The sequence below is a fragment of the Bos grunniens genome, chromosome 8 (genome assembly GCF_055505025.1).
Source record: "Bos grunniens cultivar Pamir isolate PY7600 chromosome 8, Bosgru_T2T1.0, whole genome shotgun sequence".
NCBI classification, from domain to species: Eukaryota; Metazoa; Chordata; class Mammalia; order Artiodactyla; family Bovidae; genus Bos; species Bos grunniens.
This window is the reverse complement of record NC_141172.1, coordinates 9,999,964-10,013,678: the sequence shown is the minus strand read 5'-3', so window position 1 is coordinate 10,013,678 and position 13,715 is coordinate 9,999,964. Positions and strand designations below refer to the sequence as shown.

The 13,715-nt window shown below is 41.4% G+C and overlaps 2 protein-coding genes across 3 annotated transcripts; one reads left to right on the top strand and one right to left on the bottom strand.

Moving 5' to 3' along the window:
* Nucleotides 1-2,195: 2,195 nt before the first annotated feature.
* Nucleotides 2,196-13,076, bottom strand: TOPORS (TOP1 binding arginine/serine rich protein, E3 ubiquitin ligase). 2 transcript variants are annotated; one of them, XM_086414881.1, is made up of 3 exons: nt 12,906-13,076; nt 11,059-11,253; nt 2,196-5,732 (listed from the first exon to the last, which is right to left on the bottom strand). In XM_086414881.1, exons 1-3 carry the CDS (start codon nt 12,906-12,908, stop codon nt 2,817-2,819), a joined length of 3,114 nt encoding a protein of 1,037 aa, XP_086271007.1. In that variant the 5' UTR covers nt 12,909-13,076; the 3' UTR covers nt 2,196-2,816. The 2 variants fall into 2 exon arrangements, with proteins under 2 accessions (XP_086271007.1, XP_086271006.1); XM_086414880.1 differs by lacking the exon at nt 12,906-13,076 and adding an exon at nt 12,554-12,676.
* TZMP1 (transition zone microprotein 1) lies at nt 12,783-13,488 on the top strand. Its single transcript, XM_086414889.1, has 2 exons — nt 12,783-12,951; nt 13,278-13,488. Exons 1-2 carry the CDS (start codon nt 12,907-12,909, stop codon nt 13,398-13,400), a joined length of 168 nt encoding a protein of 55 aa, XP_086271015.1. The 5' UTR covers nt 12,783-12,906; the 3' UTR covers nt 13,401-13,488.
* The last annotated feature ends 227 nt before the right edge of the window (nt 13,489-13,715 follow it).

Below are 13,715 nucleotides of genomic sequence, written 5' to 3'. Positions count from 1 at the left end.
AGTACAAGCACAAATGCTTGCATTTCCTTTACACAAATAAGTCACAAAAACTAAAATCCTGAGGTAAAAGAAAATGACTCGTTGACAATAGATTTGGATGAATAAGCTAAGTGAATGTAATGTTTGGTTGAAAGTTTATTATGTAGCTTCATGAAAGCAGGTCTCAGGCAATTTTTAAAACCTCTAGCACCTATACCTCCACCCAGTAAGGGTTTTAAGCATATCTTATGTGAAAGAGAAGGAATACAGCAGAACACACAGAGTTGCCAAAGAACTTTCAGACTGGTGAGAGAGAAAAAAAGTCAAAGTCACTCAGTTGTGTCTGACTCTCGGCAACCCCATGGACTATACAGTCCGTGGAATTCTCCAAGCCAGAATACTGGAATGGGTAGCCTTTCCCTTCTCCAGGGATTTTCCCAACCCAGGTATCGAACCCAGGTCTCCTGCACTGCAGGTGGATTCTTTATGAGCTGAGCCACAAGGGAAGCGGTGAGAAAGAGGACATTAGTAACCAATTGCAACCAGTGATGCATGCTCTAAAGGAATCCAGGGTTGTTAAAGAGCAAATGATTGACAGGAATGGAGTGGAAGGGCACATTAACACTAACCTAGTTTAGCTACAGAGTTTAGTTTCCAGTAGAAGAAAAATGCTATGCATGAAGGCTGTGAATTAGTGGGGAGCACCATGCACACAGACCCAAAGCATGTCAGTGAGGCCCAGGCACAAATGAAGTGAGAGAAAAGCTGAAGATGGGCTAGAGTCTCTAATTAAGCAGGTGTTTGTAATTCATATTATTTTGGACTTTTGTTTCCTTTTAATAAATATCCTAAGAATAACAGGAAGCTACTGAAGGATTTTAAGTAGAATGAAAGGATAAAAAATGTTTGTAAAGGTCTTTTGAAAGCTGTATCAAGAAACGATGGAGGCAAATAGTGGATGCAGGCAGACCCATTATGGTAGCACAAGTGAAGAGATCATGGCTGTCTAGACTGGATGATGGTACAGACACATTAGAAATATTAGAAAAATATCTAATAACCAGGATTTACTGATTGGATGAGAAGGCTGAAGGAGAAAAAAGAATCAAAGACTTGGAAATTTGGGGCTGGAACACCTAGAATGATGTAATGGAGCCATGTATGAAGATGGCTTTTCACTAGTGCTTTGAGCTTTTTCATTAAAATACTATGCAAAAGCAGAATGTGCAATAAAACAGCACTCTTACATTTTTCCGCACTCTTACATACTTCAGAAACACTAGTCATTTCATAATTTCAAAGTATATTTCTTGATTAACTATAATCATCCCACAACTTCTCAATGTCTGAGCTTACCAAAATTGTCAATATCAACTTTAGATTTTCGTCACTTTAAACCAGTTTCCTACTGCCCGTAGGCTAAACACAGACTACAAAGCTTGGTCCCACACTCTTGTCCCTTAACGAAACCTGCCTTTAGTTCCCGGAATATACCAGACTCCTTTTCACCCCTGGATTTCTGTACATCTCCTTTACTAACAACTCTGCTCCTGCTTAATAGCTACTTGTCTCAACCATCACTTCCACCTAAGATTAGGCCCCCACTGTACGCTCTTACAGAAAATTATACTCTCGAGAGAACTTATAGTCTGCAATATTCATAAATACATATACATAAATGTCCCATGAGGACAGGGAACATACCTGCTTTGTTCTGTCACCGAATCTCTAAAAACCTAAAACAGAACGTGCCACACAGCAGGCATTCTAATTTCTGTTGAACAATGAACGAACATTGCAGCCAGACAAAGTGACACCTAAATTTAGACCTAATCCAAGTTCCACTGTTCATTGGCAATCAATCCTACATCAATCAGGCTACCAATATTGAGCAGTTTTTATCACCTCTGAAACAGAAGAACACAAACACAGCCCTCTTTTGTATAAAAGAACTATTTAAGTAAAAGAAGTCAGAGAAGGGTTTTGTTTTTAGTAAGCTGTAACTGCACTTTGCTGAAGACAGAAAACAAGAAAGATACTCTTCATAATCAGATTAAAAAACTAAAATAATCATTAAAACTGTTTGAGGTTAAATGCAGTTCACATTAAAACTGTGAAATTCAGTATTTATAACACAAGGATAGCCTTAACTATTTACAAGATTTTAGCTCCACTAAAATGATTTTTAAAAAATACTGCATAAAAAAATTTATGGATTGTTTTTAAGTGTTACTGTTTTATTTTTTTTCTTTTGTTGAATACACATTTGCTTTACTGGCAGTCCAGATAAACAAGTATATAAAGGAAATATTTAAATTTTTCTTTTGGCAGATGTCAAGATAAGCTGTGCGGATTAAAATGCCTCAATTTAACCTGAAGAAATGGTTGTGAATCATACAAATTTTTAAGAAGAAAAATAAAGACTGTCCAAAGGGATTCTTCTAGCTTATAACACGTTTCCAGAATAACTCTCAAAAAGAAATTCAAAAATACTCATTGGCTACTTTAAAAATATGTCAATACCATATGGCTTTACGAAATAACTTCTAAAATTTTTATTTTTTATTTAAAAAGGATCCGAAGTTTTAAATAAACTGCTAGCAATATCATTTTCTTCACTTAAAAGTGCATATCTCTGAGGGTGGAACATACATACTTTTTGAACAAATAATGATTTTTACAAATTTTTAACACCAAAAAAAAAAAATCACAAAATATTTTTAAGGGGGAAAAGAGTTTTCACCAAGTGTCATCTCTAAACAGACTGCAATAGATGACACTGATCTTTTTTCTTCTTTTTATACCATCAGAATTCTCAAAGAGATGCTTTGGCAGTTTTAAGACACATCATGGTCTCTACCAAGAGACACTGACATTAATGATGATGTCCTTGATGGCTCAGTCTGAAAAGAGACAGTACTGGGTTGGTTCTCCAAATCAGAGGCCAGAGTGCTCTCTTCTCTTACATCAAGAGTTTGTCCAATTGAAGCTGCCTGGGGTGATATATTATCCACAGTTTTATTGGCATTATTCAAGTTGTTATTAAGTATGGTAATATCACACTCCTTGCTCAGGACACCAAATTCATCTTCTATTGTAACTACATCTTTAGATTCAAACGGAGCCAAAACTTCACTTTGGAGAGGGCCTTGAGGACCACTAAGGTCACATTCTATATCCTCCTTTACTTCACAGTCTTTATCACTGTCACTGTCAATGGTAATCACAACTGGGGAATGTGAAGCATTATCACCATGGTGTCTCTTATGCTTCCTCTTATGTTTCTTCTTTTTCTTTTTATGGTGTCTGGTTGTATCGGTAGCTTTCCCTTCATAAACTATCTCTACACTCAGGCTGCGGGTCCTCCTTTTTCTCCTCTTGTGCTTTGTCTCTCTGTCTGATGACCGGCTATCTGAAAAGCTATCACTCTCATTTTTGTAGCCTCCATCCAATTTTGATGAAGATTTTGAATAATGACCTTCCTTTACTTTAGAAGCAAATTCATGACATGGTTGAGCAACATCATTAGTACCCTCCAGATGCCTTGTTTTGTATTTTCGTTTCCCACCAGGCTTTTCATTTCTCACCCGGTCAGGCCCTGTAGATGCAGTCTTTGATCTACTACTAGATAGGCTCCTTGATCTATGCCTTTCATAGTAGTAGTACTTCCTTTCACTGTGATTGTTTTTCTTCCGAGCGTTTGTTCTTTCAGAAAAGGACTGAATTCTAAGTTCTGGACTTGATGATTGTCTGGAATAGTGAGCTCTGGACAGAGTCCTTCTCCTGTAAGATGACTCGTAGCCATCCCTGTCCTTATTTCTACTATAGTAAGTATATTCCCACTTATATCTGCTGCCATAATTATTTCTCAAGTAGTAACGATCTCGATTTCTGCTCCGTGATCTTCTTTTACCACGATCACTGCTACGAGATCTTGATCTGCTAGAGCTTTCACTACTTAGAGACAGAGTTTGGCTTCTTCTTGACCAACTGCTATCTCTGGTTCTTGATCTCTTTTTATCTCTTCTACCTCTAGGTCTACTACTCTCCCTGCTTCTGGATCGCTTGCCTTTCATTCTTTTCTTCCCATGATGCTTTCTACGATTCTTCTGATCATGCCCACTTCTACTCTGGGAATATGAATCTGAACTTCTCGATCTTCCCCTCTTTCTGTGTCTGCGGGTATATGGCGAATATACTCTGTCTCCTCTGAGGGATGAGCTCAGGTCTCTGAGAGAGGACAATGATATAGATCGTTTCTCTTCCTTCTTTGAGTTGATTTTTGTACCAGAATCACAACGACCTTTATTTATTTGTTCATCTTTTCCAACGACAGAGTGGGGAGACGAACATCTACTAACATCACTATCACCAGAACTGTAAGACTGCTCTTGTTCTTGTGTCTTCATGGTCTCCATTTTCTCATAAGAACCTAACTCTACCTCAGAATCAGAGGACAGTTCAACAAGTTCTGGGGTCCTCTCAGCTAGTGGTTTAACAAATCCAACAATGACACAGTTATCTGAAGAAGAATCACTGTCATTATTTAGGTCCTCATTGGTCTGTACTCCTTGTATCTGAGATGTAGCTCTTGCTGTTACAAGTTCTTCATCTGAACTGTCAGAAGTATTTAAAAGGGAAGACATGGCAGCATGCACCTGCTCTGAGCTTGAGTAAGAAGGTCCTGGAGTCTCATCATCCCATGGTGCTTGACTAACAGTGGCTACATTAACATCCAGCTCTTGGGTCTCAGTTTCATCGGGAGATATTGTTATGACTGAAGAATCAGAATGGCTACCTTCTTCATATGAAGGAGCAGGGCAATCATAATTAGCATGCTGATCAAAGGCTGCCATATTAAATGGAGAGCGAGCAAAACTGATAAATTCATGTATAAAATGCTCAGTCCGATTAAGCAAAAATGGCCTCAAATCAGACACAAATGCCTGACTCTCCAAGTCATAGCGAGTAACATTACTCATGATGATATGCTGGACGATATTTACTAAAGATCCGTGAGCTCCAAAGAGAACTGTCAGTTCACGTTTTAACCAGGGGACTAATCTGTGAAGGCAAGCTGGATTTCTACGGAAAAATTCAGCTGAAATGTCCCTGTAGCGACCACCATCTTCAATATTTCTAACTCGAGCACCAGCACGATAGAGAGTTCGCCTAAAATTAATGATATCCTGTTCTTGAATTTTCCGCAAAGATCTCTCATCTGTAGTAGTTGGCCTTCTTATTGAAATCTGTCTCATAAATGGAGGAATTTCACCATCTCTATGTCTTGCTGAAATGCTTAACCCTTCAAATAATACTCCACTGTCTGGTGGAGTTGTTGTTCTTCTATTCACGGTACTACTAGGTGAATGAACAGAAGCACTTCGTTCCCTTGTCATAGTTGTGCGATAGCGGAATCGTCGGACCTCAGGAGTAGCAAAAGAGCCATTGTACGAAGGTCTTAGGACATATTCCTTGAAGTCATCTTCTGCCCTCACAGAATGAAAAATAGAATCAAAGGGCTGCTTACACAGTGGGCATTCAGCTTTGTTTTTTGACCACTCCTGTACACAGCGAAAACAGAACTTATGTAAACAGCGATCTAAGTAAGACACATTATCAAATCTATCCAAGCATATAGGACACTTAGAATCGGGAGATGCATCAGCTGGTACTGTCTGTTGCAATTTGCTAGTGCCAGCTTTAGGTGAAAAGTTGTCCATTTTAAATTCCTTAGCGGCTGATGCCATTATCTGTAAAAGGGAAAAAAATACATCAGTAACCTGATAAAAGTGAAATGACTAAATCTGAAAAAAATGCAAATGACTGAAACATACTTCAGTGAAAAGTAGTACATGTCTGTAACATAAAGGGACAGCGTAGCATAGTAATATAGTACTTAAAGCACAAGCTCTAAAGTCAGATTTCCTGGTTCATATCCTGGTTCCACACTACCAGTGTGATTATAGACTAGTTATTATCCTTATACTTCAATTTCATCTGATGAGCACTAATACTAGAACCTACCTCACAGGATTTGTGAAGCTGTTTAAAAAAAGGAAAAGGTCTTAGAAAAAGTGCCTGGTACATAGTAAGCTCTCAAATATTCTATACTATGCATCATTCCTTTTTAAAAGATAATTTGAGGAAAATTTGATATATACAAAAAAGTGCAAAAGAAAATATACCAAGTAGCCAAATATCCACCACTCAGATTTAGCGACTTACATTTTCTCATGGTTATTTGAGATTTTTTAAACCGTCCCTTTATGTGCCCCTCCCCCAAGCCCATCCTTCTCCAGAAAACAAAAACCCAAAATATCACAATTCTCAGTTATTTCTATGTATGGTTTTATATCTTTCATACATACACCCCAAACAATATGGACTACTTGTTTTGTTTGTGGTATTATGTATGTACCTTTAAAAATAGCTTTAGTGAGAAAATTTGTATACCATAAAGTTCCCCTATTTCAAACAGTTCTGTGGATGATTCTTTCAAACACAAAAAAGGATATTAGTGAAGATTATTAAATGTAATAATTGTAAAAGCATTCAAGGCCAGTCCCTGGCTTACAGCAACTGCTAAGTAAATGTTAACTAGTTACTCTTATTATTGTTACTATTCAGTTCATCACTGACTCCTTCCAATATCCCTAAGAAGCTTTTCTTCGCCTTCCGGTTTAATCTAGTCACTCACAAAGTATCTTGAAATCATGCTTTCAGCCTCCTCCCCTTATCTATTCTCACTAGGATCACTAGAATCTTAAAAATTCGTTGTTTTCTTGAAATTTATCAGTTTACATTGGCCCATAACTTACTAAATGAATTTTCAAGAGCTGAAATCTAGTTGCATTACATCTGGGCCTTGTTCCCTGTTTAGTTGCTTTCTATCCTAATCATTTTATAAATATTAAATGTTAGTTTCTTCTTCTATGTTTTCCTGGGCCTATTATCCATCTTTCTCCACCTCCTCTATCACAGGAAGTCTCATGACCAGTCAACTGCTATCTAGTCAAATAATAAAACTAATTTTCTAAACAAGAGACTCACTGGCCATATCTAGCTCTAACAAAATACAAATAAAACCCACAACAAAAATCTGTGATTGCAGAATGTAAGTATTTCACCACAGACTTCAAATTAACTTGCTCATCTAGTGCATCTTAGCTTTCTCAGAGCTGTATCTTAATAGGAAATCAATTAATGCTGAACAAGTTTCTTCAAGGGGGTCCAAATACCTCCAGTCCTCTGTCTTCTACAGTGGGATGCAAAAATTACCACTGTTCTTAACTAGAAGAGAATTATAAATATATTAATACTAGCTGCATTTTTGCAAATGTATTTAAACTCTGAAAACAATATGACATAAATTTCTCGGCATTTCCCCCTACTTCTCATATTTTTAAATTCTCCGACTCAGGGGGGAAAATCTTTTAAAAATAAAAACTGTTAAGATACTCTGTGGGCATTAGGGAAAACAGTGGAGAGGGCATCAGATCTGGACTAATGACCAAGTTTCACCAAAAACTAACTGTCAACTGGAGAAATCCACATTAACTCTGGACTTTAGTTTGCCTCTCTATTTAAGAAATCACTAGACTTTTTAAAACGACTGGAGAATTTCTAGGTAATACAGTTTACCTTAATTTGTTTTTCTGGAATACAGAATTTTGGTGTTTACTAAACATTTCCAGGTCACACAAAGATTTATAACCCAGAATAAATTTATTAAAGAGAATTACTAGATAATTTCAAGTTCAAATAAAACAAAATTTCACTAATTATAAATTTTTTAAGATGGAATTCTAGTCCTCCTTTCAGCACAAGTGTATAAAGAATGATGAGTAACATTAATGTATAGTAGGTAAAAAGAAAAAATTCTTAGTTCTGTTTCATATTTCCACACAGGAGTTTCTTTAGCTATAAAGAATGGTATTCCTGAGAAACATCATACAATGGCAATGAATGTAAATCATAAGGGATTTACTCTTTTGAAATCACCACTAAATACTAAAAATATGTGCTAATTCAAATAAAGTAGAATTACCACATGACCCAGCAATCCACATCTATTTATCCAAAAGAAACAAAACCACATGCCCACACAAAAACTTTTAAAAGAATAGCCGTTGTTGCTAAGTTGCTTAAGTTCTGTCTGACTCTCTGTGACCCAAGGGACTGTAGCCTGCCAGGTTCCTCTATCCATGGGATTCTCCAAGCAAGAATACTGGAGTGGGTTGCCGTGCCCTCCTCCAGGGGATCTTCCTGACCCAGGGAAAGAACCCACGTCCCTTAAATCTCCAACATTTACCACTAATGCCACTTGGGAAGCTAAAAAGTGTTTTAATAGCTAAAAAGTGTCAAATGCTCATCAACAGATGAATTCTAAAATTTATCATATTTAGAATTGGGGGTGGAAGGGAGGGTGGTAGTGCTGGCAGGTGGAGGCTGCCTCTACCTGTGGTATACCCATACAATGTGGTATATCCATGTAATGGAATATTTGACAATAAAAAGGAACAAAGTTCTGATGTATGCTGCAACATGGACAAATCTTTTCATTATCAATCACAAAATATCACATTATATGCTATTTTATATGAAATGTACAGAACAGGAGAACTGATAGAAATTAGACTAGTGATTCGGAGAAGGCAATGGCACCCCACTCCAGTACTCTTGCCTGGAAAATCCCATGGACAGAGGAGCCTGGTGGGCTGCAGTCCATGGGGTCACTAAGATTCAGACACGAATGGGCACTTTCACTTTCACGCACTGGAGAAGGAAATGGCAACGCACTCCAGTGTTCTTGCCTGGAGAATCTCAGGGACGGTGGAGCCTTGGTGGACTACCGTCTATGGGGTCGCACAGAGTCGGACACGACTGAAGCGACTTAGCAGCAGCAACAGCAGACTAGTGATTGCTGGGTGTGTGTAGGGGAAGCCTGGGTACGGATTATCAAGGTTTCTTTCTAGGATGATGAAAATGTTCAATTATAACTGCAGAAATATATTCCATAAACACATTAAAAACCACTGTATTATAAATTTTAAAGAAGTGAACTTTATAGATGAAATACAAATTATATCTCAACAAAGCTGTTTCAAAAATACAAATTAAGGCATAAAACAGAGACAGCAAGGTGACAGATTTGAAGGTCTGGGGGACTTCTCTGGTGGTCCAGGGGCTAAGACTCTGCGCTCCCAATGAGTAAGGGGCCTGGGTTCAATACCAAACCAGCCAACTATATCCCAAATGCAACTAAGATCCAGCACAGCCAAACAAATATATATTAAAAAAAAAAAAAAAAGATTTGTTTTGCTGGAAGAATTCTGGGTTAGGCAGCAAAGGCAGACCTGATGACAGATTTAGTGCTTCAGATTCTAGAAGCACCCTATGATAAAAGTTTCTCTATCCTAGTACTCTAGGAATTAGGACTTCAAATTAATTTCCCCATGAAGAGAAGATTAATCAATTCTTCTGAACCCTTCCCCTTAACTGCCTCCCAAATTCTAATAAAATGTATCATCTTCAGAATTGAGGGGAGGGGTGACAGGTGGAGGCTGATAAAAAGAGTCGGGAGGCTGGAAATCTAAATTAGACCTTAGACTGGACATTTAAAAACACCTCACATTTAAAAAATTTGACAGAGTGATGTTTTCATGGAGTGATGTTAATTCTAACGCAAAGTCAGGGCTGAGAATCAAAACACTTATTAGGGGTGTGATCTGCAGAAAAGTCAATTTCTCAAAACCTTACATTTTTCTCAATTCTAAAATGTGTTAAGTAACAGTATCCACCTGAAAAGTGGTTGTGTGAAGAGAGAGATTCCACATAAACCCTTGGCATAGTGCTTGGTGGGGAGTAAGAATTTAATAGTTATCTCATGTTATGTGAAGATAAAATTAATTTCTGTAATTTCCATCACCCATAACTGATTATAAATGCCCAGGAGGATGACAAGCGAATGATCCTCATATTTGTATCATTATCTTATTTATTATATCTAAGAAAAATGGTTAAAAAGGGTTCACAGGTGGATCAACTAAACAGTCCCAACTATTATAAACAATCTGGGCCCTTATCTCTTGTGACCTTAAAGAAACCGTGTCCCTCTCTGCACTGCAATCTAATCAATACCAAGAAATCAAACAGAATTTAAACGATCAATTAACCAGACCCTAAAAAATTTAAACACTGACCAGACCCAATGAAATTTAATTCCAGTTCCAGCAATAAAAGGAACTGCTTGGGAACCATTACCCTCTAAAGCCGCTCTTTCCAGGTAAGCATGACTGCTTTGGCTGACTGTATAGCTTTCAAAGCCAGAGACTAAAAGCAAACAAAACCCCCAACTCTCACCGTTATTAACTTAAATCTTCGGTAACTCTTTCTGCATTTATCTTCAATTAACTTCAAAATTACCTACCAAAAATTCTATTCACTTTTCCTCGCAAAGCACTATTTGCCTCCTCTCAGTACTGCCCCCTTCCAGTCTAACAAAGTAGCCCGTGAAGAGAGATGCACTGAGTCGACGGATGAAGTCACAGGCTCAAGGGGTGTAACAGACAACTACAAGAGTTACAGAGACAGTCGCTTCCTTTGGTTGAGAACTGCCACCTGCCAGGATCTAAGGTAGGCACCCCGTGCATTACATAATCACAACGAACTCCAACACTGTTACTCCCATTTTACAGACATGCTCAGAGATTAGGGGGCCATCCAAGGTCACAACTCTGGCAGCAGCGATGCCACGACTCAAGACTCGAACGTTTCGTGCTTTGTGTCAGGTTCCCCCCACCAACCCCCCCACCCAGAGACCAAGCGCCTTCCAGTACGCGGCTGGGCTCGTGCTTTCGGGAGCGCCTCTCGGAAAGCAGCCCTCCCCCGCCCACCGGCACGGATCCACAGGTGCTCCGCAGAAGCCGCTCGCCCGGAGCCTGGCCCGCCGGCTGACCGCGGCGCCTCAGGCCCGGACCGCAGCTCTCTCGCCCTTGGGCCTCGCTGCAGGCTGGAGTTCCTGCTCTCCCGGCCCCCTGCCGACCCCCGCGCCCCATTGTTCCCGACCTCACTCACCTCAGAGGATGCCGGCGCAGGCCGGACTGGAGCGCTCGTGGCCAGTTCGCGGCGGCCCAGAAGGCTGGGTCGGTGACGGCAGGATCCACGAAGGCGAACTCTACGACTTCTCCGCCGTCCCTCCGGAGCGGGAGTAGGCCGGGGCGCTTCACCCTCCTCGCGAGACAGCGGAGACCCCGGCGGTTGCTGCGACCCCTGTGACGTAAAGCGCCCATCACCAATGGCAGACAAGGGGCGGGGGCAGAAACCAAAACCCACTTCCCGGCCCCCAGCGCGTCAAAACACAGCACCCGCCCGCGTGACGCATGCGCGGTACAGGACGCCGGCGCTGAGGGCGGGCCTTAGCGCTCTCGGCCTGAGCCCAGCCCTTCCCCCACTTGCCTCCGCTCCCGGAAGCAGAGCGACGTGACCCCCTGAGGACGAAATCGCTAACGTACCGTCAACTCGAATAAATACCAGGGGATTACAAACTATCTTAAAGTTCGCTTCTAACTTACCCGGAAGACACAATAACTAGCTTGGTCTCATTTGAAAGTTAAAGTCACTCAGTCGTGTCCGACTCTGCGAGACCCCATGGACTATACAGTCCAGGGAATTCCTCAGGCCAGAATACTGGAGTGGGCAGCCTTCCCCTTCTCCAGCGGATCTTCCCAACCCAAGGATTGAACCCAGGTCTCCCGCATTGCAGGCAGATTCTTTACCAGCCGAGCCACAAGGGTTGTGGTCTCATTTAAACCTTGCCAAATTCTGCGAGAAGTTCCTCAAACTATCTCTGGTGTTCGATAAAGGAACCAAGTTATCCGGAAGGAAATGGACTTGGGCTGAAAAGTTAAGAACCACCACCAGGATTCCAATGGAATCCCAAATCAATCTTGAGAGATCAACTCCAGTCCGGATGAACTATCATCTGACGTAAAATCAGTGGGAATTGAAATCTTCCCGAAACAGATAACGTCTTTTCCTTACCCGCTCTCCGAAATATGCATTAAAACCCTGTTTAGGTGATAGCTGAGATTACAGAAACAAAACGTCTGGAGCCTAACGCGGCCCCGTTGTCCCATTCTTCACTTCAAATATAAGCATCCCGAACATTCTAGAGCTGAACTTGGTACAAGGGCCCGCGTGCCAAACCCCATCCTTTGGCTTGGTATTTGATCGTGCTACAGTTCTAAGCATACAAATGCTCGATGAGCACTTGCTAATTGGCAGCTACATTATGCCGGGTAATTCGTGCCACGTTATTTCTTCTTAAAAGTAGCTGATATCAAGCCACTGCATTCTCAAAAACTTTTAAGAAAAGCTCCAGTAACTGGGAGTCCCACAACTACTCATCAGTTATACAAAAGCAGGTTGTACTCTAAAAGGTGAATACACGAACTACCTATACCGTGGTAACAGATCCGGTTAGAAACATTCTTTCAGTGCTAGACGTCGGCGTAATACTTAAACCGTGGATTATTTTTCCAAATAAACTTTTAAATGCACATGACGGTACCTTATCTCGCATTAATACTGCTCTACAACTGAAAGACCGGTTGACGAGTCAAGCCTCTCCCTCACAGCGGCAAAATAAACCCATTTCCAACGTTATTTTCTCGTTTCTCTCACTTCCTCCCCTAAAGGCGGGATAGGCCCCCGGACACGTGACACCGCACCCCCCCCCCCACGCCCCCAACTCCGGGCGGAAGAGGCCGGCCAGGCTGATGGGAAACGCGCGTGGAGGCGAGTGGGCGGGCGCTCGCGCCCGGCTGAAAGATGGCTGCCGCCGCCCGGCAGCCACCGCCCCAGAGGTTACTGTAGGGCCTGCGGCTTCCGCCCGTGCTCGCGGACCACCGCCACCGCCTTACCATGAAGCCAGTGAGTCGCCGCACCCTAGACCGGATTTATTCCGCGGTAGGTCCTGGGCTCGGCCGGCCTCCACGGGCTCTACGCTCGAGGCCCGCGGGTGGAAGATCCCCTATATCTTCAGCGCCCAGAAACTCTAAAATCCATTCTTGAATTAAAGCCTTTCACTCCCTAACCTCGACTCCGCCTCTTCCTGGAGGACACGGTCTTCCGCTTCTTACGTAAGGGCTACTGGGTGAACTCGCTTCCGGAACTACATGTATTCGAGTTTGTCACTAAAATCCCCACCTTAGCAACGTGCACGGCAACCTGATGGGGGCCGGGAGGACGTGCCACTCACAGGTTGTTTTTACGCCTACTCTTGCATTTCCTAGTTGCTCCTCGCGGTCGTATTGCTCTCCTGGGGATACGTCATCTATGCATCAACTGTAGCTGCACGACGACAACTAAGCAAGGAATACCCAGACAAAATCTTCGGGATGAACGAAAATGTGTAATTCCTCTGGATTTGACTTCATGCATATACAGTTCTTTACCTCTGTCTGGTACATGTCTCGATTTGAAGTAAAATCTTTAATACAATGATTCCAAATTCACTTTTGTATACCGTCCGTTATAGTAACCATTAATTCTCGATTTTTCATATACCAAGAGGTTTGTCTTTTTTAGGTTTTCATATAACAAAGCATAAGGATCTTAGGTGATGCAGTTGTAAAGAATCTGTCTGCTAATGCATGAGACACCAGTTCCATCCTTTGGTGGGGAGGATCCCCTGGAGCAGGAAACGGCAACTCGGTCCAATATACTTGCCT

Coding starts and splice junctions, on each gene's coding strand:
- TOPORS (XM_086414880.1), bottom strand. Junction 5,733..11,058: donor CTGCGCCGGCATCCTCTGAG/GTGAGTGAGGTC, acceptor TCCCTTTTACAG/ATAATGGCATCAGCCGCTAA.
- TZMP1 (XM_086414889.1), top strand. CDS start 12,907: ATGAAGCCAGTGAGTCGCCGCACCCTAGACCGGATTTATTCCGCG. Junction 12,952..13,277: donor TAGACCGGATTTATTCCGCG/GTAGGTCCTGGG, acceptor TGCATTTCCTAG/TTGCTCCTCGCGGTCGTATT.